Here is a 25,136-nt window from a genome sequence, read left to right on the forward strand (position 1 = left end):
TATTGTGGTTCAACTGTCACCACTATCTAGTTCCAGAACTTTTTCATCACCCTAAGTGGAAAACCCATGCTCATTAAGCATTCACTCCCCATTTCTTTCCCCAGCCCCTGGCAACCACTGATCTGCTCACTATCTCTATGGACGTACAGTGTTTGGCTTTTTGTGTCTTTTTTCATTTAGCACAGTGTTTTCTAGTTTCATCCATGTTGTAGCATGTATCAGTACTTGATTCTTTTTATGACTGAATAATCCATTGTGCATTTTGTTTATCCGTTAATCTGTTGATGGACATTTGGGTTTTCAACTTTTAGTTATGTGAATAGTACTTCTGTGAACATTCATACACAAGTTTTTGTTTGAATACCTGTTTTAATTCCCAACTGCTTTAATACCTAGGAGTGGAATTGCTGGGCCATATGGTAATTCTATGTTTAACTTCTTGAGGAATTGCCAAACTTTCCCACAGTGGTTCCTCCATTTTGTTTCCACCAGCAATGTGTGGTGGTTCCAATTTATCCACATTCTCACCACATTCTCATTTTGTTGTTTTATTTTTATTGTAGCCATCCTGAGGGGTGTGGAGTGGTATTTCATTATGGTTTTGATTTGCATTTCCCTAATGACTAATAATGCTGAGCATCTTTTCACGTGCTTGTTGCCATTTGCATATCTTCTTTGGAGAAATGTCTATTCAAGCCCTTTGCCCATTTTTTATTGAGTTGTTTGCCTTTTTGTTGAATTCAGTTGTAAATTTTCTGTTATATATTTAGGATTCTAGATCCTTAACAGTTATATGATATGCAAATATTTTTTCTCATTCTGTGGCTTGTCTTTTCACATTACTTTTTTTAAAGTTGAATTTTAAAAAATTGTGGTAAAATATGCACAATATAAAACTTACTATTTTAACCATTTTTAAGTGTACATTTTAAAGTGTACACATTAAGTACATTCACGTTGTATAATCATCACCACCGTCTATCTCCAGAACATTTTTCATCTTGCTAAACTGAAACTGTACCCATTAAACAATAACTCCCCATTCCTCTTTCCCTTCAGCCCTGGCAACTACCATTCTACTTTTTGCCTCTATGAATTTGACTATTTTGGGTACCTCATATAAGTGCTACCTAATATATACAGTATTTGTCAATTTGTGAATTGCTTGTTTCACTTAGCATAAAGTCATCGAGGTTAACTCATGTTACAGCATGTGTCAGAATTTTCTTCCTTATTATGGCTGCATAATCTTTTACATGTATATACCATATTTTGTTTATTCGTTCGTCTGTTGATGGACACAGGTTGCTTCTACCTTTTGGCTGTTGTGAATAATACTGCTGTGAAAATAGTATAGAAATATCTATTCAGGGCCCTGGTTTCAGTTCTTTTGGGTATATACCCAGGAGTGGAATTGCTGGATTGTATGACAATCCTATTTTGAGTTTTTTGAGGCGCCACTATGCTGTTTTCCATAGTGGCTGCACCAATTTACATTCCTACCGAGAGTGCACAAGCGGTTCAATTTCTCCATATCCTTGTCAACACTTGTTATTTTCTGGTTTTTGATAATGGCCATCCTGATGGGGGTAAACTAGAATTTTGATTTGTACTTCCTTTATGATTAGTGATGTTGATTGATTTTCCATGTGCTTATTGGTCATTTGTATATCTTTTGGAGAAATGTCTTCTTAAGTCCTTTGCTCAACTTTTAATTGAGTTTTTTAGATTGAGTTTTAGGTGTTTCTTTATATATTCTGGATATTAATGCCTTTTCAGATAATGATTTGCAAATATTTTCTCCTACTACATGGGTTGCCTTTTTACTTGATATTGTCCTTTTATGTACAAAGTTTTTTAATTTTGGTGAGTAGAGCTGTCTTTTTTGCACAGATTTATATCATTCTGACTTTTTTTTGTTAGAAAATGTGGATAACTGTTAATATCTTTTATTACTATACTCAGAATGCTGACTCCTGAACACAGCCAAGTAAAGACACTAAATTCAAAATCTATATGCTAAGGAGATAAGTAGTAAATGGCTAAACTTGTTTCTTAAATGTGGTAAAGTAAGATTTCCCTGTTTTTAACTTTGTAATAGGAAGCAAACTAGGCAATAAAGTAATGGACATTTCAACTATAAATCTGTTCATTTTAGAGTGGATTCAAAATATAATTAAAAATTTCTGGAGTTTAACTTAAATTTTATTTAAAAACAAACAGCAAAATACTCGGCTAAGCTCTGATCTTGGAACATCCTTGAACTGTATAGGCAGTATCATGTTAACTTGATGGTATGTGATCTATGTACTTCAATTGATTTTCTGACACCATGAGACTGAAAAAAATATTTAAGCTCCATTTTACATTGAAATCTTCCTTATTCTAGGTTGATCCTCCAAGTCCCAGGGCTGATGCTTTATTTGGATCTTCTGGCAGAGACTGTGAAAGAGATGGATGGTCCAGGCTGCACAATGGTTAGCTACAAGTTATCTCTCTCCATCTGTTTCAGTTCTCTTGGCTACATTCAAGTCTTTGTCTTGGCATCAATTAATAAAAACAGAATCTTGGCTGTATTGGAAAATATGGTATAATGCCACTTTTTACAACTTGTGGGACACCCATGTCGGTACTCTCTAAAAATAATAGAATTTCTGTGCTGCTATAAACCATCTTCATCTTTGAGATTCATAACACATATTAGCATATTAAAGGCTATGATATCTTTTAGTAAAAAACAAAACAAAACAAAACAAAACCTTTTGTTTTGCTCAACAATTTCTAAATTTATTTGACCGTGAAACCTTTTCCTCTCCTTAACATATATTACTTAGTTTATGGAACAGACTTTGGGAAACACCGTTGTAAAAAGAGTTCAGGTTTATAGGTTTTGGACATACATTTACACATATATTTGAATACTTTCTCTACCACTTATTTATAAACTGGGCATTCTTGAACAAATCACTTTACTCTGATAATCAGTTAGTTTATTGAAGAATGAAGATAACATGATAAATATTACCATGTAAAATGCTCTAGCACACAGGACACCTAATAAATATCAGCTGTCAAAATAATACTTATTATTTATATTTCTGGAAAGATAATGTCCTTTAGGTTTAGTTTATAATATTTTTTTTTCATTTTTAGGCCTGGTCCTGATGGTTAGATAAGTTGTTTCTTAAGTTCAATATGAAGATGGTTTTTATGAAGAAGATTAAATAGTATTTTATAATTAGAGATATGTAAGTGTTAATATCTGTAGACATTAGCTAGTCAGTTCACCAAGTATCCACCAGCAGCCTTTAAGTTAATTTACTGCACACTAAAAAAAAGGCATAGAAAAGTGAGAGTGAAAAAATACAATCAACATGTAGTGAGCTGTCTCTTTTTGTTTCTAAACGCTAGTGTATAATCTGTTTTTAAAAATTGGGATATGGAACATTCTTATCTGAGAACATGAAGAGTTTGTGCACATTTATTTTGCTCTTTTAGCACTAACTGGGAGATAAATGGGGCGATCAATAAGTCTTTCATACTCAGAATAGCAGATTATATGAAATTAGGAACAGATGTTATACTCTTGGACTTTCCCCTCCAAGGGATGTTTCCCCTCTTGGACTAAATTTATAGACATAGAGTAAACAAGCTTTCAGAACCAGAAAACTGAAAATAGCTTCAATATAGACATTTCTTTGGAAGATGTTTGTAGAATGAACTTAAATGTCTGATTTCCTTTGACTATTATTGTGTATTTGCCAGCAGAACTGTTATAGTTTCTAGTAACTTCTAATCAAAACAGTCAGCCGCCTGTGTAGAGGAACAATCAGAGAGGTCAATAATGAGGTGCTTTTTTTTTCTTTTTAATTTGATATAATTTCAGACTTACAGAAAGTTGAGATAGTACAAAGAATTCCCCTACACCTTTTACTCAGAGTCCACAAATATTAATATTTGCTTTTCCCTCTTCCTCTCTCTTTCTCCTTCCTGCCTCCATCTCTGTATGAGTGTCTGTGTATAAACTTTTCTTGACAAGGACATTGCCATGGGCTGATATGTGTCCCTCAAAGTTCATATGTTGAAACTCTAACCCCCCAGTGATGGTATCTGGAGATGGGTCATGACCTTTGGGAGGTAATTAGGTGTAGATGAGTTTATGGAGTAGGGTCCTCATGATAGGATTAGTGCCCTTATAAGAAGAGACACCAGAGGTCTTGCTCTCTCTCTCTCTCATGTAAGGACACAGCCAAAAGGCAGCCATCCTCAAGCCAGAGTGAGAGCTCTCACTGGAACCTGGCTGTGCTGACACCCACATCTCAGACTTCTAGCCTCTAAAACTATGAGAAATAAATGTCTGTGGTTTAAGCCACCTAGTCTATGGTAGATGACAGCCTGAGGAAACTAATACAGTTGTTTTCTTAATGTGATGCAAGTATCAAAACAGGAAATTAATGATATAATGTTAACTAAGCTATAAACCTAAGTCATATTTTGTCACTTGTTCTAGTAATATCTTTATAGCAAAAAAAATTCCACAATATACATAAGGTTCAGTTGCCATGTCTCTTTCTTTAGTTTTCTTTAATATGGATCAGTTTCTTAGTCTTTCTTTGTGTTTAATGATGTGATAATTTTGAAGAATAAAGGCCAGTTTTTTTTTAATAGATCTCCCTCAATTTGGGTTTGTTTGATCTTTTTTTCCTCATGATTAGATTTATTCATTTTACCCCGGAATACAACAGAAGTGATGTATTACTCTCAGTGCATCATGTCAGGATGTATGTGATGTTGCTTTGTTACTGGTGATGTTAATTTGCTCACTTGATTAAGATGGTGTCTGCTCGGTTTCTCCAGCATGAAGGTGCTATTTTCTTCCTTCCCTTTGTAATTATGGGAAGATTGAGACTATGTAATTCTCTTCGACTTCGACCCCTTTAGCATACATTGATGATTCTTGCCCGAAACAATTTATTACAGTGATGTTTACCAAATATTTTTTTAAGTTCCATTTTTCTTTACACATTTATTATTTGCCTTTTACTATAAAGAGTTTTCCCTTCTCAGTTCTCTAATTTTAATGCCCCTATTCTTTGGACTACTTTTTTTTCTGGTTGGCAGTTGAGCAATTGTGCTTTGGGTTCTTATCAGCTATTTAAATACATATGTGAATTTCTTATGATAGAATATCTTGCACATAGTGAATTTTCACTTATGACTATCTTTAATGAAAATTCTTCTTGAACATTTTCTTACCAAATTATCTTGCCTAATAATTCTTAAGTTCCTATAGGTTACCATTTTCACCAACATTGATTTATTTAGTCCTCATAATAATATGAAGGTGGATGTAACTATATTTGATCAGGAAGAGTGACAGAGGCTTAGAGAGGTTACGTGATATGTTGGAGAGCTACAGAATAGCCAGGTACAGTGTAGAACCCAGGTTTTCTAACCCCAACTTCCTTTCTTTTCCACTACTCTCCTACCACTTTTCCTACTTTCATTTAGGTGTATTTTTTTAAATAAAATTTTTAAATTTTCTCTGTCTGGAATTTCCTTGATATATAATTCTAATTGTAATTTGTGCAGTCCTTTTGAAGAAACTCAGTATCTCTTACACCTCAAGAATATATGGAAGCTTTATCTAATCATTTGTGCATTTTAAAGAGGAAATTAAGAGCAACATCCTGGCCTTTTTCAATTTTGCTTAGGATTTAGGAAAGATATTAGACTCTGTCTCCCCCTTGGAGGAAACGTCTCTTATTCTCTTCATTTGAAGATTCTGTTGTGAGTTTCAATTCTACACAAGACTGTAATCTTTTATGAGCTTCCACTAGTCCCTTTGTTAGATGGTTATTATTTTTATGTCAAATAAATTGGAAATAACATCCCAAATCCTAATAGGTCATATCTTGAGTAGATAGCAATAAATGGTAATATTTTATTCTTTTCTGAATAAAATGCATGTAGTCATCATGTATATACTTATCAGCAAAATATCTCATTTGTTTGTGTGCCTCCTTGTTTTACAGAGTGTCATTTTTAGGAACTCCTTTTTTAGTTTCTCTAATTCTCTGTTATTTATAAAACATTTTTAACAGCCTTATTGAGGTATAATTTATATATCATAAAATTCGGTTGTTATAATTTTACAATTAAATAATTTTTAATAAATTTGCACGGTTGTGAAATCACTAATATCTATTTTTAGAATAAAAGGGGAGAGAGAGCATGAGTGAATGAGTGAGCACACCAGAGCTCAAGTGCAAGATCTGACTGTCTCTTCTTATAAGGGCACTCTTTCCATTATGAAGCCCCACCCTCATGACCTCATCTAACCCTAATTACCACCTAAGGGTCTCATTTCCAAATACCATCACTTTGAGAGGTAGGGCTTCAACATATGAATTTTGGGAGGACACAAATATTCAGTTTGTAACACTGATATCATGAGATTATTGGAGAATCAAATAATAACTAATATTATTGTGTTTTCTGCAAGCCACTATTCTAAATGCTTAATATTTCATTGATTAATTACTCACAGTAACCTCAAGAATTTTAGATGCTATTATTTATCCTCATTTTACAGGTGAAGAAATCTGAGATTTAAGGAAGTAGAGTAAGTTGTTCAAGGTCGTGCACACACACACACACACACGATCTAAATTAGCTCTTTTTCTTCATACTTTTAAGTGTGACCCATTCATTGAGGCCCAGCTCAACTTTTTCCTCCTTTAGGAAGTTTTTCCTCATGGCCTTCAACTTTGAGAGGTCTGTCTCTGATATGACTTTTTAATAGCATTAATTGCCTATACCATTCTGATTTAGCCTGTTCTTTTATGCTGCTGTTATTCAACTTCGTATAACTTAACTAAAGTAAATTATAAGCACTTCACGACCATGGGCTGTGACTTTTATCTCCTCTATCTCCTGCATTTAGAATATAGTTAAGTACCCAATTGTTGGTAAAGGTGATTAAATGTGAACATTAGGAAACCCCAGATCAAAGTAATAGCTTAATTTATAAAAGTGAAAGAAAATTATATAAATTTGTCTGAATTAGGATAGGTTTATAAATGGTTTGTGGAGAGCAGAAGACATTCCTGTGTTTTAATATATTGATATTTTGAATATTACATTAGCTACCAAAAAGAATATATATTATGTATAGAAATTATTACCTTAATTTTCAAAGTTAGCATGTTTGGAGAATTAGACTCAGTGTGTCCTTATCATTCTTTTATTTCTTCTGCTACTTGTGGCCATGTTGTACATTAGACTTTACAGAAGAGGAGTTAGGTTGGGAGTTAGTTTTATTTTGAATTTTGAAAAGCAGTTGAAGTAAGTTGGACCTTACTGAATTAAATGGTGAAGTTGACCTTGTGTGAAAGACATTAATGTTTCAGCTACCCTCTATAATGGCTCAGGACACTTGGAGAACAAACATCTTGTGCTATAAATGAAAGCTAATTGACTAAATATAGACTATCCTGGGTCTCTATCCATATAGCATTTTTTTTTCTGTACAAGGTGGTTTGGGAAGGTAAAATATAGAATGCTAGAATGTTTTTGACTGGAATGTATTAGTAAAGAAGTAGAATTGCAAATTATGGTTCTGATTTTCTTATCTATCAATATAACAGAGATTATAATACTTAAAACTTGACTCCTTCAAGTAATGAGTAAAACCCCAAATCTACATCTACGATGTAGTGGTCTTTGGCTTAGGGAGAGATTTGGAATAGCTTTATAGTCCACTGTTGTAGATGCTGTGCTAGGTACTTTTATAAACTGTATAATTTAGTCATCACTATAACTCTCTGAGGTAAGGTAAGCATTGTCTTCATACTCTTAAAATGAGGAATGAAAAACAGATTAGTTGTATAACTTGACCAAACTAACATGTATGATAAGTAGTGGAAGTTGAACCTGGCCTTGTTTGACTTAGTATTCAATAGTAATGATGTTGATAATGCTGTTAGTAATAATAGTTAACATTTATTGTATTGCCTTACATGTAACATCTAATGTAATCTTTAAAACAATATTACGAAAGAGGTACATTAGACCAGTGGTCCCCAGCCTTTTTGGCACCAGGGACTGGTTTCGTGGAAGACAGTTTTTCCACTGCGGGGGTGGTGGTGGGGTGGAGAAGGGGGATGGTTCAGGCGGTAATGGGGAGCAATAGGGAGTGGCAGATGAAGCTTTGCTCACTCACCCGCTGCTCGCCCCTCCTGCTGTGCGGCCTGGTTCCTAACAGGCCAAGGACCGCTGTCAGTCTGTGGCCTGGGGCTTGGGGACCCCTGCATTAGAAAATTGAGAAATCTGAGACTTGGAAAGATTAGATAATGTGCCCAGGGCCATATTGGAAGTGCTGGAGCCTGAACTGTAATGCACATCTATTTGTCAGCAAGATCTGTACACTACAGGACAGTATGCTCCCGCCCTCTAAAGCTGGTCCTGTTTCCATTACGCTTACTTAATTCAAGCATGGACTCCAAGATTAGGAACACATGTAGTTTGGCAGTATCTATCAAATCTATATATTCAAATTATATTTCATCATAAACTGGTTTGTCAACTAAAAATTATCTATTTCATGTAGACAAATTGGTTTATCAACTAAAAATTAATCTGGCCTGTATCAGATATCTCCTACTCTAATGAAAATATGATTTGAAATCACTTAATTGCTGAAGAACTGATACAGATTTTAACTTGTTGCTTATCATCTTTGTAACATTATTGAAGGGTTTTTAAGATATTTCTGAAAACTGCTGTATGAAGTATAATCGTAGAAACAGAGTGATTGTAGGAAAAATCAAAGATGAAAACAAATTTCTTCTTTTTGATAGGAAATATTTATAGTTTCTTTTGTACATCCTTTTTTAGATCATTCTCACCTTCGCTGCTACCGACCCAAGGATTATAAGGTATGTAGTATAAATTGCAGAACAATAATTATCCTGGCTTTCAGATTAGAGCATTAGTAAATTTCTTATATGTATGGTCAGATATTATCATATTCATTTAGTCAAGAAATTTACAAACAATAATTGTCATATTATGGAATGTCATTATTTTGTGTATATTGTCAGGTGGTAGGATAGACTTTTCATTGAGTGTCTTGCTACAAATGTTTTGTGACTTTTGATTGTTCATTACTTGTTTGTGTATGTGTATATGTGTGTGTGTGTGTCTGTGAGAGACAGAGACAGAGAGAAATTGGTTGCTACTTTTAGTGATACCTCACACAGTAGTATTTCTAAATTTCAGTCATTCGTAGAGCATCCTCATAATTTTTACAATACCTGCATGTAATTTATGCTGTCTTTTAAAAATTCACCTTGTTTTTATGTATTTCACCAGTGTAAATGAAAAATCAGTATCATATACTTTAAATGGATGATAGCCTTAAAAATACAGCAAAAACAAAACAACGTTACTAAATTCTGGCTAGAAAACTGTTGTTTTCCAAAGACTCTGAGACATGTTCTCTTTTTCTTAAAATGAGATAAGCAATGATAGACAGGTATAGGAGACATACCAATAGCTAACTGAAGATTTCTGATTGAAAGAGAATTGAAAAGAAAATATATTTTTTCTTTTGGGATTCAGTACCCTTTTAGTGTATGTCCATGTGCTATATAAAATAATCTTGTGTATCATCTAAATTCATTTTGGGTACCATACTAAGTTATCTGCTATACCACTAGTAGTTCATGTTCTACATTTTGAGAAGTACTGCCCCAGAGTTTTTCTCTTCTGTCCCTAAGTGTAAGCTTCTTAATAAGAAGAGGCATCATAGTTGGGAAAACAAAACAAAACAAAAAACATAGCTTTCCTTATAATACCTTTGTTTATTTACTTGAAAACAATTTATCCCATGCTTACTGGCACTGAACAGCATAGCTCTTTGCCATGCTTTGATTGTGATAAAAGAAATATGGAACAAGCCAAGGCACCATGTGACTAAGGGGCCAGATCTACCAGAGAGTCAGAATCATCAAGGTGGAACTTTATAAAAGTTTATTCCAGGCCGACTAAATTAAAATTGTTAAGACCGTAGACTAGAAATTTTTATTTTAAACAAGCTTCCAGGTGATTCTTATGCAACTCTTTTGCTGTCTATCCAAGGATTGGTATTTGAGAACTATTAGTATAGGCGTGGATATAGCACTTGAATAGAACCATTCCTTGTATAGCATTTGTATGGGGTCGTGCTCTTGCTTAAGGCTGTCCCTAGAGGAGTGTGGGCCTGGCATAATTCCCCTGGTGCAGACCTACCCTATTATGTGGAATTTATTCAAACACATACATGGGTACTGATCTGTGTAATATATATGTGCACGCACGCGCGCACACACACACGCATCAAGAAGCATAATGTTTGTTGTCTTGCATGGGGCCCAGGGAAGTTACCTTAGTTGTAATACCTAAGGGACAAGCCTATCTTCAAGTCATGTTTCACAAGTTTTATTTATTTTCTTCTTTATTTGCATCTTTGTTTTTTTTTACTAATCTGTAAGTTCCAGAATGGCAAGGATCTTATTGATCTTGCTTATTGACAATTGCTAGATATTGTCTGATGTACGGTGTGGATTCCTAAAATATGTGCTGTGTGAGTGGATTATGAAGAGAAAACAAGTAAACCAAATATACAAAAGTATAGAATGGGGAGAAAAGTATAAAGCTTATAGGACACTAATCTTTATCCTAAGGTAACTATAATCCAATTCTACGTTGACTGGTCCATTTAGAGGTAGGTGATATATTTAGAATCCTCTTTTCTAAATGAATTCTTTAAAAGAACTTCACTTCTGTTCACCTTTAATATCCACCCACCCTCACCTCTGTATTCTTCACTTTTAGAGTTAGAGTAGCAGGTGACCATTCATACTACCTTTGTAAAGCTGTGGGTGGTAAGTGGGCTCACAGGATTGTTTCTGTATTGAAGAGGCAGATTTTCACAGAAATACATATGCGGCATTGAACAGTGCCGTCTTTTCTATGAAAAAAATAAAGGGCTATTTTCTTATAGGCATATAGTAACTGGTAGTGGAACACTATAGGATTTCTACAAGGAGAAGAGTTATGAAACTAGGAGTGCTTGCAAAAATTTTTTAGAAAACTGGGACTTGGCCTGAGTTCTGTTGGGAAATATATTCTGCAGAGGCAAGGGAAGAGAGAGAAGAATGTCTTAGAAGGAAAACAACATGAAAAAGCCTTGGAGTTTAGAATAAGTACATTGTCCTGGAGGCAGGGGGGAAACTACTGGTCTGGCTTGAGTGGAGGGCGTATATTGAGGGATAATGGCTATTTAACATTTATTTTCTATCTTTCCTACTTCTTCATACCTATTATATCTGCCACCTCCCTCTTTAAGATTTCTAGTTACTTGGTCATTAGCTGTTCTTTTGGCCAAAGTCACCTCTCTTCACCCTGGATGCATTATGATCAGCTGTTCTATAAATACAAAGTTCTCAGAAAAAGAACACACCTCTCAACCTGCCTCCCTGTATCTTTATTGTTCCCTGTTTCTTTGTCCTTTCTTTGCTAGACATTCAAATGAATGACCCAATGCAGCCAAAAATTAATTAGTTAATTAAAAAAAAAAGCCTGGAAGTGAATTAAGTCACTTCTTATATTCCATTGACAAGAACTAGTCACATCTAGAAGCAAGATGAGGAAGGTGGCTAGCAAATAGAGACCCTAGTTAGGCAGCTGTTTTCCACTGAAGAGGGGTCATAGATTTTAGTAGACCACTGACCATATCTGTCATAGTCTGCCTATCTGCCACCAAATATCCCTTTCTTCCCTCACACAGAACATACTTTTGTCCTCTTCCAGGAAAATCACTTGAAGTTCCATCATTCAAGTTCCACTTGAATGTAGCTTGAAGTTCAGGATCTTTTGAGTGTTGGATAAGCCAGATCCAGATAGACTCCCTGTGATCCAGTGACCTGTGAACCAAGACAAGTTACTTCTCCCCTCCCTCACCTTCTCACTCTACCTGAACCTCATTTCTGGTATGTTTTGTTAGAGCAGGGATAGGATAACTGGAAAAAAATGGTGCTCTTATTTGCAAAAGGGAGAAATGGAGAATGAAGAGCAGTTACTAGTCTACAGCAATGATAAGTGCTGCTGGGCAAGCTTCGTGAACCTAACAGGCAGGTGCCCCGCTGCCCTGATAGTAGAGGAATGTCCTTTCTTAGACCTTACTCTCCATGGGCCCTGACTCTACCCTGCAGCTGGTTTTTCCATGTCCATTTATTATCCCACATGGCAGTGAGTTATCCTCTCTGAAACGGGTTTGGAGGATTTGATCTCTTGGGACTGCATAGTTTTCTAGCCCACTTCCTGCTGTTAAAAGTTTTGGGGCCTGAGAGCTATTTTATAGACTTAGGCTCTTAAAGGCCAGGTTCTTGATTTCTTAGGCAATATAGACTTAGGCAAGTATCAACTTCTCATTTATTTGCTTGCAGTCAGTTTAATGTTTCAGTAAATACACACAAAGTTGTTTTTTTCCCTCTAAATATAATTCTGAAGTCTGATTTATTTCTTTAGTTCTTATGCCTTTTAATGGCACTTACCTTGAGGCCCTTTGAAGTAGGCTCAGATGGGAAGTAACCTCCTCAATCTGATTTTTGTCTTAGGATTTCGTTTCTCTGTTTAAAAGTTTTAATGGCCCTTTGTTCAAAGCTCAAAGCCTTTTTCTGTCTTAACCTTCTACATTTTGTGTCCACACGCAGTTGGCACTCACTTTTCCTGGCCCTGAGAGGCCCTCGATTACTAAAATCTTTCTATACTATTTTATTTCTGCTCTCAAACCAATCTCTCCTGAGCTCGTCATTCTTGAAATCCCTTGCTCAGTATAAGTAAAAGCCAACACACACTACATCTCTTGCCCTTTACAGCTATTTTCCTAGAGATAATAGGCTTGAAAGTTATGTGGTCTATCTTCCCAGCTGTTGCAGGCCACGGTTTTATTTTGCTACTGCATTATTGGATCTTAAATTTTCAATCCTCAAGTATCTATTCCCTTGCTTCCTGCTCCTGACTTACAGGCCAATGCATAAATTTAGGTCTATGTTAAGACCAGTACAGTAAGATACTGATATCTGAATTGTTTGGGGTAATGCTATTTGCTATAGAAATAAACCTACAAACTTCAGAAGGTTAATATAATAGAAATTTAGTTTTTATTCACATAATAGTTAATTTAGGGTGCGTCTAATCTGCATACTATTTTTCCGTGCAGTGACCCCATTCTGTGCCTTTGCCTTACTCTAGAGCTTTGCTGTCCTCTTCACATGGTGGAAAATGAAGGAGAACCTGAAGAGGCATATCTCTTTCTTAAAAACCTTGGCCTGGAATTGACACATAACATTTTTACCTACACTCTGTTTGCCAAGAACTAATCAGATGGCCACACCTGGTTGCAAGGATTGCTTCTCAGCAGTAATTCTGCTCTGGAGGAGGGAAAGATGAATTGTGATGGAAAGCTAGTCATTTCTTCTGTCACATCTAGAATGCCTTGTCCCTCTCCGCTCCCAACTTCTCTCTTACCATTAGGAAAGATGATATGACTGAAACTCTATTATGCTAGAAATAAAAAATTAGCAAAACTAGAACCTATCTCTGCCTGAATTCATGGATATTTCATGATGGTGAGGGAGATAGGTAATAATAAAATCACAAAAATCAATATATACTTGGAACTGTGATAAATGTCATGGGGGACATGCATGCTAGCTTGGACTGGTTATATATTAGGAGGATTTGATCCGGTGAAGGAGAATGGAAAAAGGATCTTGAGGACTGGTGATTGCTCTTGAGCTCTGAAAGTGAATAAGAATTTACTGTGTGAAAAGGAGGGAAGCACATGTGCAAGGGAAAAGGGGGGGTGGCATTTATAAAGGTTCAGTGGCTAGGCAACTAAAAGACCAGTGTTGCTAGGAGTGAAAGACATGGGTAGGTGCATGATTTAAATTGAGGCTGGAGTAGTAGATAGGGATCACACCTTTTTCGCCATGTTAAGAATTTTGATAGTTATCTTAGGTACAATGGGAAGCAAATGAAATTATTTTAAACAACAAGATGACGCAGTTGGATTTGTACCTTGCAAATATTACTCTTGATTTTAGTGTGGACTAGGAAAAGAGTGGATAGTAATATACAAGCTAGTAGGCTACTGAATAGTCAATGTGAGAAATGATGATGGATTGGCTTGGGGCGATAGTAATGGAGGCCGACTGCAGTGGAGTCGATAGAAAAGTAGACTTGGCAAATGAAAAAGATATATGATGTTCTCCTAGAGAAAGTGTCAATGTCATAAAGATATTCTTCTATGCAGAGTAATTCAAAAATTAACAATACCTCAATAAAAATATCTCCAGGCATTTTTTTTTTTTTATTTCAGGAACTAGGCAAAAATAGACAGGAAAACTTTGAAAGCGGAGAGCATTGAAAGGGGCTTAGCCATGCAATGTTAAGAATGACTCTTATATTTCTAATTTTCACAACTCAGTGTTTGATGACACCATTTATTGGGATAGGAAACATGCAAAGGCTAGTTTAAAGTTCACAGAACTCTAAATTCTGCTGCAAATTCCTGGTTATCTTGTTTAGATGCGGGAGAGTGTCTGACTATTCAGCTCAGAAACAGACCAGAGCTTAAAAATCAACCATATGGCACTTCATGTATTCTGAAGGGGATTTAATTTTAAGAAGTCATTGAGCTTTTGTTTCGGGCAGGTCAGATGGGAATGAAAGCAGACAGAAAGAAGGATAGAGATCTGAGGTAATGGAGGAGCATATGACAGGAAATAAGAAATAGTGGGATAAAAGCCATTTCTCTCAATGGGATGTGAGGATATCTAAACAAGACATAGTTCTGCATTTTCACATTTTTAAAAATTTACCTTGGCCAGCAAATCTTTTACGGAAGCAATTCGTGGACTCAAAAATATTTTGGAATTTTTGTTAGGCCAGTTAAGAAGTACAGACCATTGGATGTGTAGGATTTTGCTCCTTTTTATTCTAATGCATCTTTCACATGAACAGTTTTGTTCATATAAAAAACCGTCCAAAGTGGCCACTGTAATTCTAAAATATGCTTAGTGAAATTATGCTATTTGGAACAATAAGTGTAAAATTTTAAATTATAGTATAAGTATATGTAAGATGATGGAAAGTTTGAATCTAACTTGGAGGGGGCATGGGCCTAACCTGAAACACAGGCATAAGAGTCTGGCAGTGTCGGTCAGTATGTTGCTTGTACACCTTATGTCTTGGGCCCCAACTTAGTGGTTCGTTTCTTAAATTGGAGACCTGATAAATCTGTAATTCTAGGAAGATGGAAGGTTTGGTAGTGATTTCTCTTAGAGGCGTTTTCTCCCATGGCAAAAAAAAGAAAAAAAAAAAGACGAAACTGAGGAAAGTTTTTATGATATTCTGACAAGTGGCCCAGGGCAAAGTTTCTACTAAGGATTTTAAAATGGTATAATGAGAACATCTGAACCTGTCAATCCTTAGGTCTGGCGCTTTAGTAGCTAATGCCTGTTACTTCTCTATGAACTTCCTCTTACAGACTCAGAGCAAAAAGTGACAAAGAGAGAGAGACATATTAGTATTGTTAGTAATAAGATAGATTTCCGCCTGGGTTACAAGTTTTCAAATTTGACCAGATAATGACAACCGCTCTGCATTCCTACAAGACAAAGTAACTCAGCATTTGGGAGCTTTAACAAGAGGAGAGCAGAGTCCAGCTTCAACAGGAAGATTCACTTACAGCACCATTGTAGTTAGAGAGACCCCCCAGGAGGGAGGCCCAAGTGTCTCAGAGGAAAAAACTATTTCTATTTAAGTTGAGTGTCTTAGATGTGGCAGCCAGGAGGGTCTGTTTGGATCTTATTGGACTTCCAGGGTTGTCAACTGCCAACTCACCAAAGGACGACCATGATAACTGAATGATCTGTTGATACCAAGCAAAGCAGAGCTTATGATTATGCAGTAAGGGAGAGCACCACCTTTACAGTCTTCGTAGTATCTCCAAAAGGTTAACGGTAGATATTTGTAGGGTTTTGGGGTCTGGGCTCCAGTAGTTTAAGGTAGGGCTTTTAATGAGGGAATCTAATTAGCAGAGTTTGTGATATAAAAGTCTGGGATTAATGGACACAGAGGTTAGAGTCTTAAAGCAAGTCTTGGTAAATAAACAGGTATTTGATAGGGAAGGGATTTGTCCTGTTGAGTGATGTCTTGTCCTGAGAAGGGGACTGTTTGCCCAGATTAAGAATCTGTTGTTTTGAGAAGGGAGCTGATTGATGATTGAGCAGACTGCTGTTCAGGCAAATGATTTATGGGAAGGTCCTGAAGCAAATAATGAAGCTATTTACTGGTTTATAGCATTATTTTCCCGGCAAGAATTTCCTGGAACTCATGATAAAGTCATGTTGAGGTGGGTGGGCCTCAGTTTTTTGTTCTTTTAGCCAAGCCATGTGAACGTAGGTGGTCTCAGTTCTCACACGTCTTACTAAGGTTATATACACTTTTCCACTAATGTGTTAATACATTGGTAGATTTATTCCAAGAAACCTTATAGTTTTGGTTTCCATTGTAAGTGGTCTTTTATGTAAAATTACATTTTTATATGTTTTACTGATGTATGGGTCTGCAGTACATTTTTGTATAACATTCTTGTCTTAGATATTCTTGAATTTTTTTAATAGAGGAAACCATATCCTCAACAATGAATTTTATTTCTGCCTTTCACATTATTTATTTGTCCTGACTTACTAGGATTTTCAGTACATTGTTAAGTAGAAGTGGTGATGAGGATGTGGCAGACATTTATTGCTTATTGGCTATTCATGTCCCCTCCCGTATTTTCAAGCCCTCTTGCAGGTGTATGGGGCCTAGTTCCAGCCAATGGACCATACATGTAAATTACGTGGATCCCTTCCAGGGTGCAGCATAGAAGAATTGATATGAACTCTCTCTTGTTATAGTGATAATGAGGTCTCATGTTCTAGATGGTACAACTATAAGTTGTTCAGCCTGTCTCATCAGCCCGGGTCCTTGGGCAATTTTGTGAAGTGTGATTCTCTTGCTAACCTATATTACCATAAAGCATAGGGAAAAATGAACCTTTATTATGTTAAGCCACTAATTTTCAAACTTAATTTGCTCTTGCAATGCAGCCTGATACGCTGCAGCATGAACTGATACTGTGTTGTCTTGATCCTGTCTTTGGTAAGATCATGTAGAAGGTTTCACACCTATGAATCTTATTTGCAGTAGATTTTTGTTAGATATCCTCTAGCAAGTCAAGGAAGTTCCGTTTGAAATTCCTTGTTTGCAAGGTATGTATACGTTTTAATTACGAGTGGATGTTGGATGCTATTGAATAATTTTTTCAGCATCTATTGAGTTGCTAATGATTTTTCTATAGTGAATTAACAGATTTTCTATTGATAACCCATTCTTGTATTCTTTGATGTACCCAGCTTAATCATGTTGTATTCTTTTTTTGAACATCACTAAATTTAATTTGTTAATATTTTACTTAAGATATTTTGTCACATATGGTCACTAGTAAGAGTAGTCTCTAATTACCTTCCTTCTGCTTTTCTTGAGTGGTTTGGTAGCAATGTTATGATCACATCATAAAATTAATTGGGGGATATTTTATTTCTTCCTTGGGAACAGTTTGTCGGTTTGTTCCTTGGCTCTTTTTATTGGGTTGTTTGTAAATCAGATTGTTAGCGCATCTTCTGTGGAACTTTCCTCATAGGCATCCTGTGAGGCCTGGGCTGTGGGGATTTTCCAGTTTTTTCTGCTGTGGATCTCTCATAGTTCACTGGCCTGGGACCCCTACCACGTAATAGCTGTTTGACTTTTCTTCAGTTTCCTCTCCTGTAAAGTGTAGGTAATAAAAATACCACACAGGGTCATTGTGAGGATTAAACAAGTTATTTATATAAGTGCATTGAACAGTGGGCTAAGAAGGGAGGAATTTCCCCCTACCCCCTAAAGATGGACACACTTAGGAATTACTTATCATTTTCATTGCATTATTTTGGAACTTCTTCTAAATTTTTCTTCAGTGTAAAGAAAGTACATCTTCCTTAAACCAAACCAGATAGTTGAACATATGTATTTTTAAACTGACAAGGTTGGAATGGGTCATTCCCTTCAGTAGGATTCAAAAGGAATGTTTTCAGCAAAATTGAGAAACTGATCTCAGTTGCCAGTATCTGCTTCTCTCCCTTTTGAATCAGAACTGTGCTTCGTTCTTACTATCCTGAAAGTAGTGCCTCTACTGCACTTCTTTCCTATAGTCTTCATTCTCAACTACTTCCCAGCAAATTCCTTAGAATTATTTTTATTTATTTCTTAAGTTTTATGTCCCATAACAAAGGAGAAACTTTAAAGCATGGTGTGTAGTACCAGGCACTAAATGGGCTTTCAACAAATATTTGTTGGATAAGCGAATTTCCTGGTTCCTATTTATACTTTGTGGTTCTCTATTCCATTAATTTGACCTTGAAGTTCCAATAAATATAAAATTCTCATGGGCATAAATATTATTTAACTTATGAACTTATTGTGTAAACAACTTTTCAGGAACCTTATTTCATAAGTATGGTATAACCAAACCATTATGTATCACATATTTGAAAAGTATGTCATTTAATTACATTACATTTATATAATTACAATGAATTTGGTGTGTGAAATTTTCTTTTCTACCTGTAACAATTTCAGATTGGTTTAAAAATATTAGATTTTATCTTGATACATTGCAACATTTGCAATATTGGAATTATTACATTTCTGAGATCTTAGAAATGGCATTTAAAGAACTATTTCTGTAAATGTAAAACAAAAAAAAAACTGTTTATGCTGAAATATGAAGGTTGCTGTAAACAGAGGAAATAAATACTGTTGTCTTTCATAACTCGAGCCCTCTGCTTTGCGTTTGTACTAATTTTGTCTCCTTTATTTTCTGTAGCAAACCTGTAAGATAATTTCCCCAGTTTATAGAGAAGGAAATGAAAACTTAAGAGTACATGACTTGCTCAGGGTCGCATAACAAGCAGGGATTTGAACCCTGTTCTTTGAACACTCCAAGGCAGGGTTCTTGAGGAGTCATCCAAGAAATGTAACTCTTCTGTTATGAGCCAAAGAGATAACATTCCATTTGGTTTTAGGAAGTGAATAAGCAACCTATGGAAAACTCACAAGAGCTACGAAAACGTTTTCTTAAGCTGAGTTTTAAGGTTGAAAATTTGAAGTGGATTCTTATCAAAGACTTACCCCCTTATTATACCTTCCGTTCCCCATTTAGATAAATAATTTTCCAAAACAAATATTTATCCTAATTCCATGGAAGGAATACATCCCAGCTGTGTCCCCACTGCACAATTACTTATTGTATATCTATTTAGTTCTAGTTTCCTTCCTCATTGTTTTATCATTACTTGTTTTTTCATGTCTCTCATTCTGGATTGTAATATCTTTGAGGTCTCCTGTTATATTTAACTGTGACTACTGTCACCTACCTTGTTCAGTATTTGATACATAGAAGATGCTTAATAAATGTCAGATAGTATTGAGTTGCAGCGTTCAAGGTTCTCTACAGTGTGCCCCTCTCCACCTCTGTGATATTCTCTTTGATTACTTTCCTACAGAACTAGCCAAGTGACTGTACTCATTGTTTATGTTTCCTTGTGCCTTTTCCTCTACTTGGAATGCCCTATCTCCCCCTTTTCTCTACTTATGGCCTTGATTCCAGTCCACCTCCTCCATGAGACCTCCACCATTTAGACCATTAGAAGTCTATAAATGTCCTTCTGCACATATTGTCGTTAGGATGTATTTGCCACCTAGCATATCTCACTGTCAGTTTTCTTTGTGTTAATACCCTGTCTCATCTGGTTTGTGATTTCAAATCCCTGTACCTCTCTAGATCTGTGTGTTAGCTAACATGTTGTTCAAGAGATTCTCAGTGAATATTCTGATAAAGAGAAAAAAAGTCAGTTGTAGTCACCTAGAAGAGGCTTTATTTAAAGCGTTGCTGACTAGTTTGTGGAGAAATTTTAGTAAACAAAAAATGAAATGGTCTGCCAGCCAGCATGACTCAAATGGCATTGAAATTAATGAAGAGAAAATAATCTCTCTACTATAAGCCAAGTGACTCATATTTGGATATAATTCTAGAAACAGCATTATAGCACTTTTTTTTCCTTTTCTATCAGTCTCTTAATATATACACTTGTATTTATTGGTCATGGACCTCTTTGATCTTGTTTTTGACATTCACTGTGTTTTTACTTTGTCTCTGTGAACAGCTAACAATAGAGCACTTTTCAGTTTTTTCTTTTATTCAATCTGGATCACATATTTCTTGGTCAGTTATTTGGGACTGTAACTGAGTCATTTGAATTACATGCTGTTTGGTTCTGGGATGAAAGCTTGATTCTCTCAGCTGACTGCTGGCTCACCATATGTTGCTGTAATTCTGGAAAACAGTGAAAATTGTGGTAGGGTTGAAGTAAGAAGCCGTGTTGGAGTGGTGTCTTAATAATAAAGGACTTATATTTGTTGTATAACTAATTCACACACCTAGGCATTCTGCAAGATACTTTAAATAAATGACGGAAGATCTATAAGGTAGCTGTTATTAACCCTGTTTTGCATACAAGTGAAATGAGTCTGAGAAAGATTAAAGGTCAAATTGACCTTCTTAAAAGGTCAGATATTTCGTTGATAGTAACTGCTAGGACATAAGCTCATAAAGGCAGGGATTTCGTTGTGTTCACTGTTGTAATTCCAACATTTAACATGGTGACTGGAAGTTAAATATTTGTTAAATAAATTCAGTTCCTCTCTCTCATTTTCTCTCTCTTTTTTTTTTTTTGTGGTGTTTTTGTTCTTTTAATTAATGTTGCTGGTTCATAATATCCCCCGTGATGTATCTCATTAGTTCAGGAAAGTTTTTCTTCTATTTTGTCTTTCAATAATTTTTCTACTCTGAGAATTTTTAACTCTTTCACTATATTTTGGGAAAGTTCAAAACTATGCGCGTTACGTTGTCAATTTGATAAAGCCAGTGCCAATTCTACTTTTTCCTATGTCTAATGCCATTTAAATGATATTATATAGTTATTAATTTTTTCAGTTCTTTCATTTGATCTGACAGGTCCCCTAAATTTTCAATCAACCATCTCAATTTTCTTTTTTTTTTTCATTGATAGAATTGACATTTTCTCGAATTTATTTAAGATTTCAAGACGGCAGAATTCTAAAATTTATGTCGTCCATAAATAGCTTGCTCTGGAGTGAATAAAGAGATGGACCATACTTGGTGTTGTGGAAATATGAATGATGGATTTTTAGCTTAGGTCTAAGATAATGATGAAATCTGGAATAGCAGAGGTAAGAGCATGGTGGAGATAAAAATTTTTAATTTACTGAGTTTTGGTTACATGTGGAAAATCCAAATAGAGCTGCCTTACAGAGAAATGGGTATCCAGATCTGGATTTCCAGAGATACGTCTTGGAAAGCTAAGTCTTGCCCGTAGATAAGTGTTTCAAAGATTACTGTACACTTGATAATAGAAGCAAAGGAAATCAACCAAAGAGAAGGTACATGAGACAGGGGCAGAAAGTGTGACATTGGAGAGCAGCCACTGATTTCAGTGATGAGATGAAGGATGAAGAATGTCCACTGGACCATGAAAAGAGGTGACTAAGGAAACAGAGGAGGAGAAATTCAGGAGAGAAGACCTAAAAGAGGACTGACCAGTGACAAATGCTGCAGAGGCCAAGTAGTATGAGAACTGGGAGGAAAAGACAGGATTTATAAAATAAGTTGTGGAAGAGTAGGTTTTGATGAAACATTATAAGTACAGGAGAGGTAGAAAAATAGCAATATGTTTAGTCTGCAACTTCAATGAGTTTTTTTAATGTACAAAAGAAGAGAGATAAAAATGGGAGAGATCAGGCATGAATTGCATTAAAAGTTGGGAGCCAGTTGAAGTGAAGAAGCTGGAAATACAGATAGCATGCTAATAACTAATGGAGGGAAGTTCAAAGGATGTGAAAAAGAATGGGGATAAAGCACAGATGGAGGTAGGTGTTATTCTTGGATCGAAGAAACTTCTGAGATTAGATAGAAGGGAGCATACATGTGTGGACTCAGTAGATTCACAGGAGAGCAGAGGTAGCAAGTTAGAAACATCTGTGTGAGAGTGTGTCAGAGGATTTAAAGAACATTATGGGAAGGATGTATTAATTCCAGTGAGGATGCTGGCATTAGAGAATGTCAAAGTAATTTGAGTGTCCGTATCATACTGACAATAATAAATTCATAATAAAACTAACCAATCTATATGGTTAATTTAATTTTTTTTCTAGAAGCATTTAGTGTCTTGGGTACATTGGCATAATATTTGCAGGGAATATATGCCAGAGAAGAGATAAGAAAGCTGGGTCAATACAAAAGAGGGTTTGAAGTCTACCGTAATCAGGACCTAGGATGGTTAGGTTTACCAGATAACTGCCATATCTCTGGGGCCTCTAGTGAAAGCGCAGCCATGAGTCACCATGTTTTGAGTTACGTCAACACTATCATCCAGACACCATTGCGTCAGGAATAGGAACCCAAAGGCAACCAACAAAGGATGGGGCTATGAGATGTGCCTGGTATGAAAAGTCTGCCCAAGGGTGATGTTTTTGTGTGTTACAACACTACTAATCCACTTTCTCTGTGATATGTACATGATATAGTAGGGATGTGCATTATAAAACAATACCTGAACTAAGGGATAAAATCATAAGATAAAAATGTAACAGAAAGAACATTGGTGGATTGGAAGCATAAAGAAAATAAATGTAAGAAAAAGGGCAAGTTAAATTTTAAAATTTTACCTAGCATAGCTTAATTCTAATTTTTTTTTTTACTGGCAGTTCTTTTTTTTTTTTAAGAGCAGTTTTATATTTACATAAAAAATACAAAGATAGTACAGAGAGTTCTCATATACTCCATACCCAGTTTCTCATATTATTATCATCTTATTTAGTATGGTACATTTGCTATAATTAATGGATCAATATAGATATATTATTATTAACTAAAGTCCTTAATTTACTCAGATTTCCTTGGTATTTACCTAATTTTTTTTTTAGCATCTTTATTGGAGTATAATTGCTTTACAATGGTGTGTTAGTTTCTGCTTTATAACAAAGTGAATCAGTTATACATATATCCCCATATCTCTTCCCTCTTGCATCTCCCTCCCTCCCACCCTCCCTGTCCCACCCCTCTAGGTGGTCACAAAGCACCGAGCTGATCTCCCTGTGCTATGCAGCTGATTCCCACTAGCTATCTATTTTACGTTTCGTAGTGTATGTATGTCCATGCCACTCTCTCACTTTGTCCCAGCTTACCCTCCCCCCTCTCCATATCCTCAAGTCCATTCTCCAGTAGGTCTGCGTCTTTATTCCCGTCTTGCCCCTAGGTTCTTCATGACCATTTCTTTTTGTTCCTGTTTTTTAGATTCCGTACATATGTGTTAGCATACGGTATTTGTTTTTCTCTTTCTGACTTACTTCACTCTGTATGACAGACTCTAGGTCCATCCACCTCACTACAAATAACTCAATTTTGTTTCTCTTTATGGCTGAGTAATATTCCATTGTATATATGTGCCACACCTTCTTTATCCATTCATCTGTCGATGGACACTTAGGTTGCTTCCATGTCCTGGCTATTGTAAATAGAGCTGCAATGAACATTGTGGTACATGACTTTTTGAATTACGGCTTTCTCAGGGTATATGCCCAGTAGTGGGTCGTATGGTAGTTCTATTTTTAGTTTTTTAAGGAACCTCCATGCTGTTCTCCATAGTTGCTGTATCAATTTATATTCCCACCAACAGTGCAAGAGGGTTCCCTTTTCTCCACACCCTCTCCAGCATTTATTGTTTGTAGATTTTTTGACGATGGCCATTCTGACCAGTGTGAGATGATATCTCATTGTAGTTTTGATTTGCATTTCTCTAATGATTAATGATGTTGAGCATTCTTTCATGTGTTAGTTGGCAATCTGTATATCTTCTTTGGAGAAATGTCTAGGTCTTCTGCCCATTTTTGGATTGGGTTTTTCTTTTTTTGATATTGAGCTGCATGAGCTGCTTGTAAATTTTGGAGATTAATCCTTTGTCAGTTGCTTCATTTGCAAATATTTTTTCCCATTCTGAGGGTTGTCTTTTTGTCTTGTTTATGGTTTCCTTTGCTGTGCAAAAGCTTTTAAGTTTCATTAGGTCCCATTTGTTTATTTTCATTTTTATTTCCATTTCTGTAAGAGGTGGGTCAAAAAGGATCTTGCTGTGATGTATGTCATACAGTGTTCTGCCTATGTTTACCTCTAAGAGTTTGATAGTGTCTGGCCTTACATTTAGGTCTCTCTCATTCTCTCTTGAACTTAACTCCAGATTATCACTCTCTTTTTTAAAAATTATTTTAATTTATTTTTGGCTGTGTTGGGTCTTTGTTGCTGCACACAGGCTTTCTCTAGTTGTGGCAAGCCGGGGCTACCCTTCGCTGTGGTGCATGGGCTTCTCATTGCGGTGGCTTCTCTTGTTGCAGAGCATGGGCTCTAGGTGCATGGGCTTTGGTAATTGTGGCACACGGGCTCAGTATTTGTGGCTCACATGCTCAGTAGTTGTGGCACATGGGCTTAGTTGCTCCGCGGCATGTGGGCTCTTCCTGTTCCAGGGCTCAAACCCATGTCCCCTGCATTGGCAGGCGGACTCTTAACCACTGTGCCACCAGGGAAGCCCCCACCAAAGCTACTCTTATTAATATTATTTATGACCCCCCCCCCGCTGCTAAAATCCAGAAGTTCATTCCTAGCCTTTTCTGCCTTGACCTGTCAGCAGTACTTGACCGAGCTAGTTACTCCTCCTCCTTGAAATACATTATTTAATTGACTTCCAGAATAACACATTCTCCTTTTTCTTCCACTTCTTCCCTGGCCATTCCTCAGTTTGTTTCCTCCTCATCTTCCCAGCCTCTAAACAGTGGAGTCTTCCCAGGGCTCAGTTTTCAGGTGTTTCCTGTTT

General features: G+C 36.1%; 1 protein-coding gene across 3 annotated transcripts in view; it reads left to right on the forward strand.

Annotated features, from left to right (window-relative positions):
- SPATA6 (spermatogenesis associated 6) overlaps window positions 1-25,136 on the forward strand; it is a 171,875-nt gene that overhangs the window by 66,418 nt on the left and 80,321 nt on the right. For all 3 annotated transcript variants that reach the window (XM_022575641.2, XM_022575640.3, XM_022575642.2), the window contains exons 8-9: window positions 2,390-2,477; window positions 8,899-8,939. In XM_022575641.2, coding sequence (XP_022431349.1) covers window positions 2,390-2,477; window positions 8,899-8,939 — 129 coding nt within the window. The remainder of the gene's footprint in view (window positions 1-2,389; window positions 2,478-8,898; window positions 8,940-25,136) is intronic.

The sequence above is a fragment of the Delphinapterus leucas genome, chromosome 1 (assembly GCF_059928025.1).
Source record: "Delphinapterus leucas isolate spDelLeu-1000000601 "Yukka" chromosome 1, BTC_Dleu_Yukka2, whole genome shotgun sequence".
Lineage (NCBI taxonomy): Eukaryota > Metazoa > Chordata > Mammalia > Artiodactyla > Monodontidae > Delphinapterus > Delphinapterus leucas.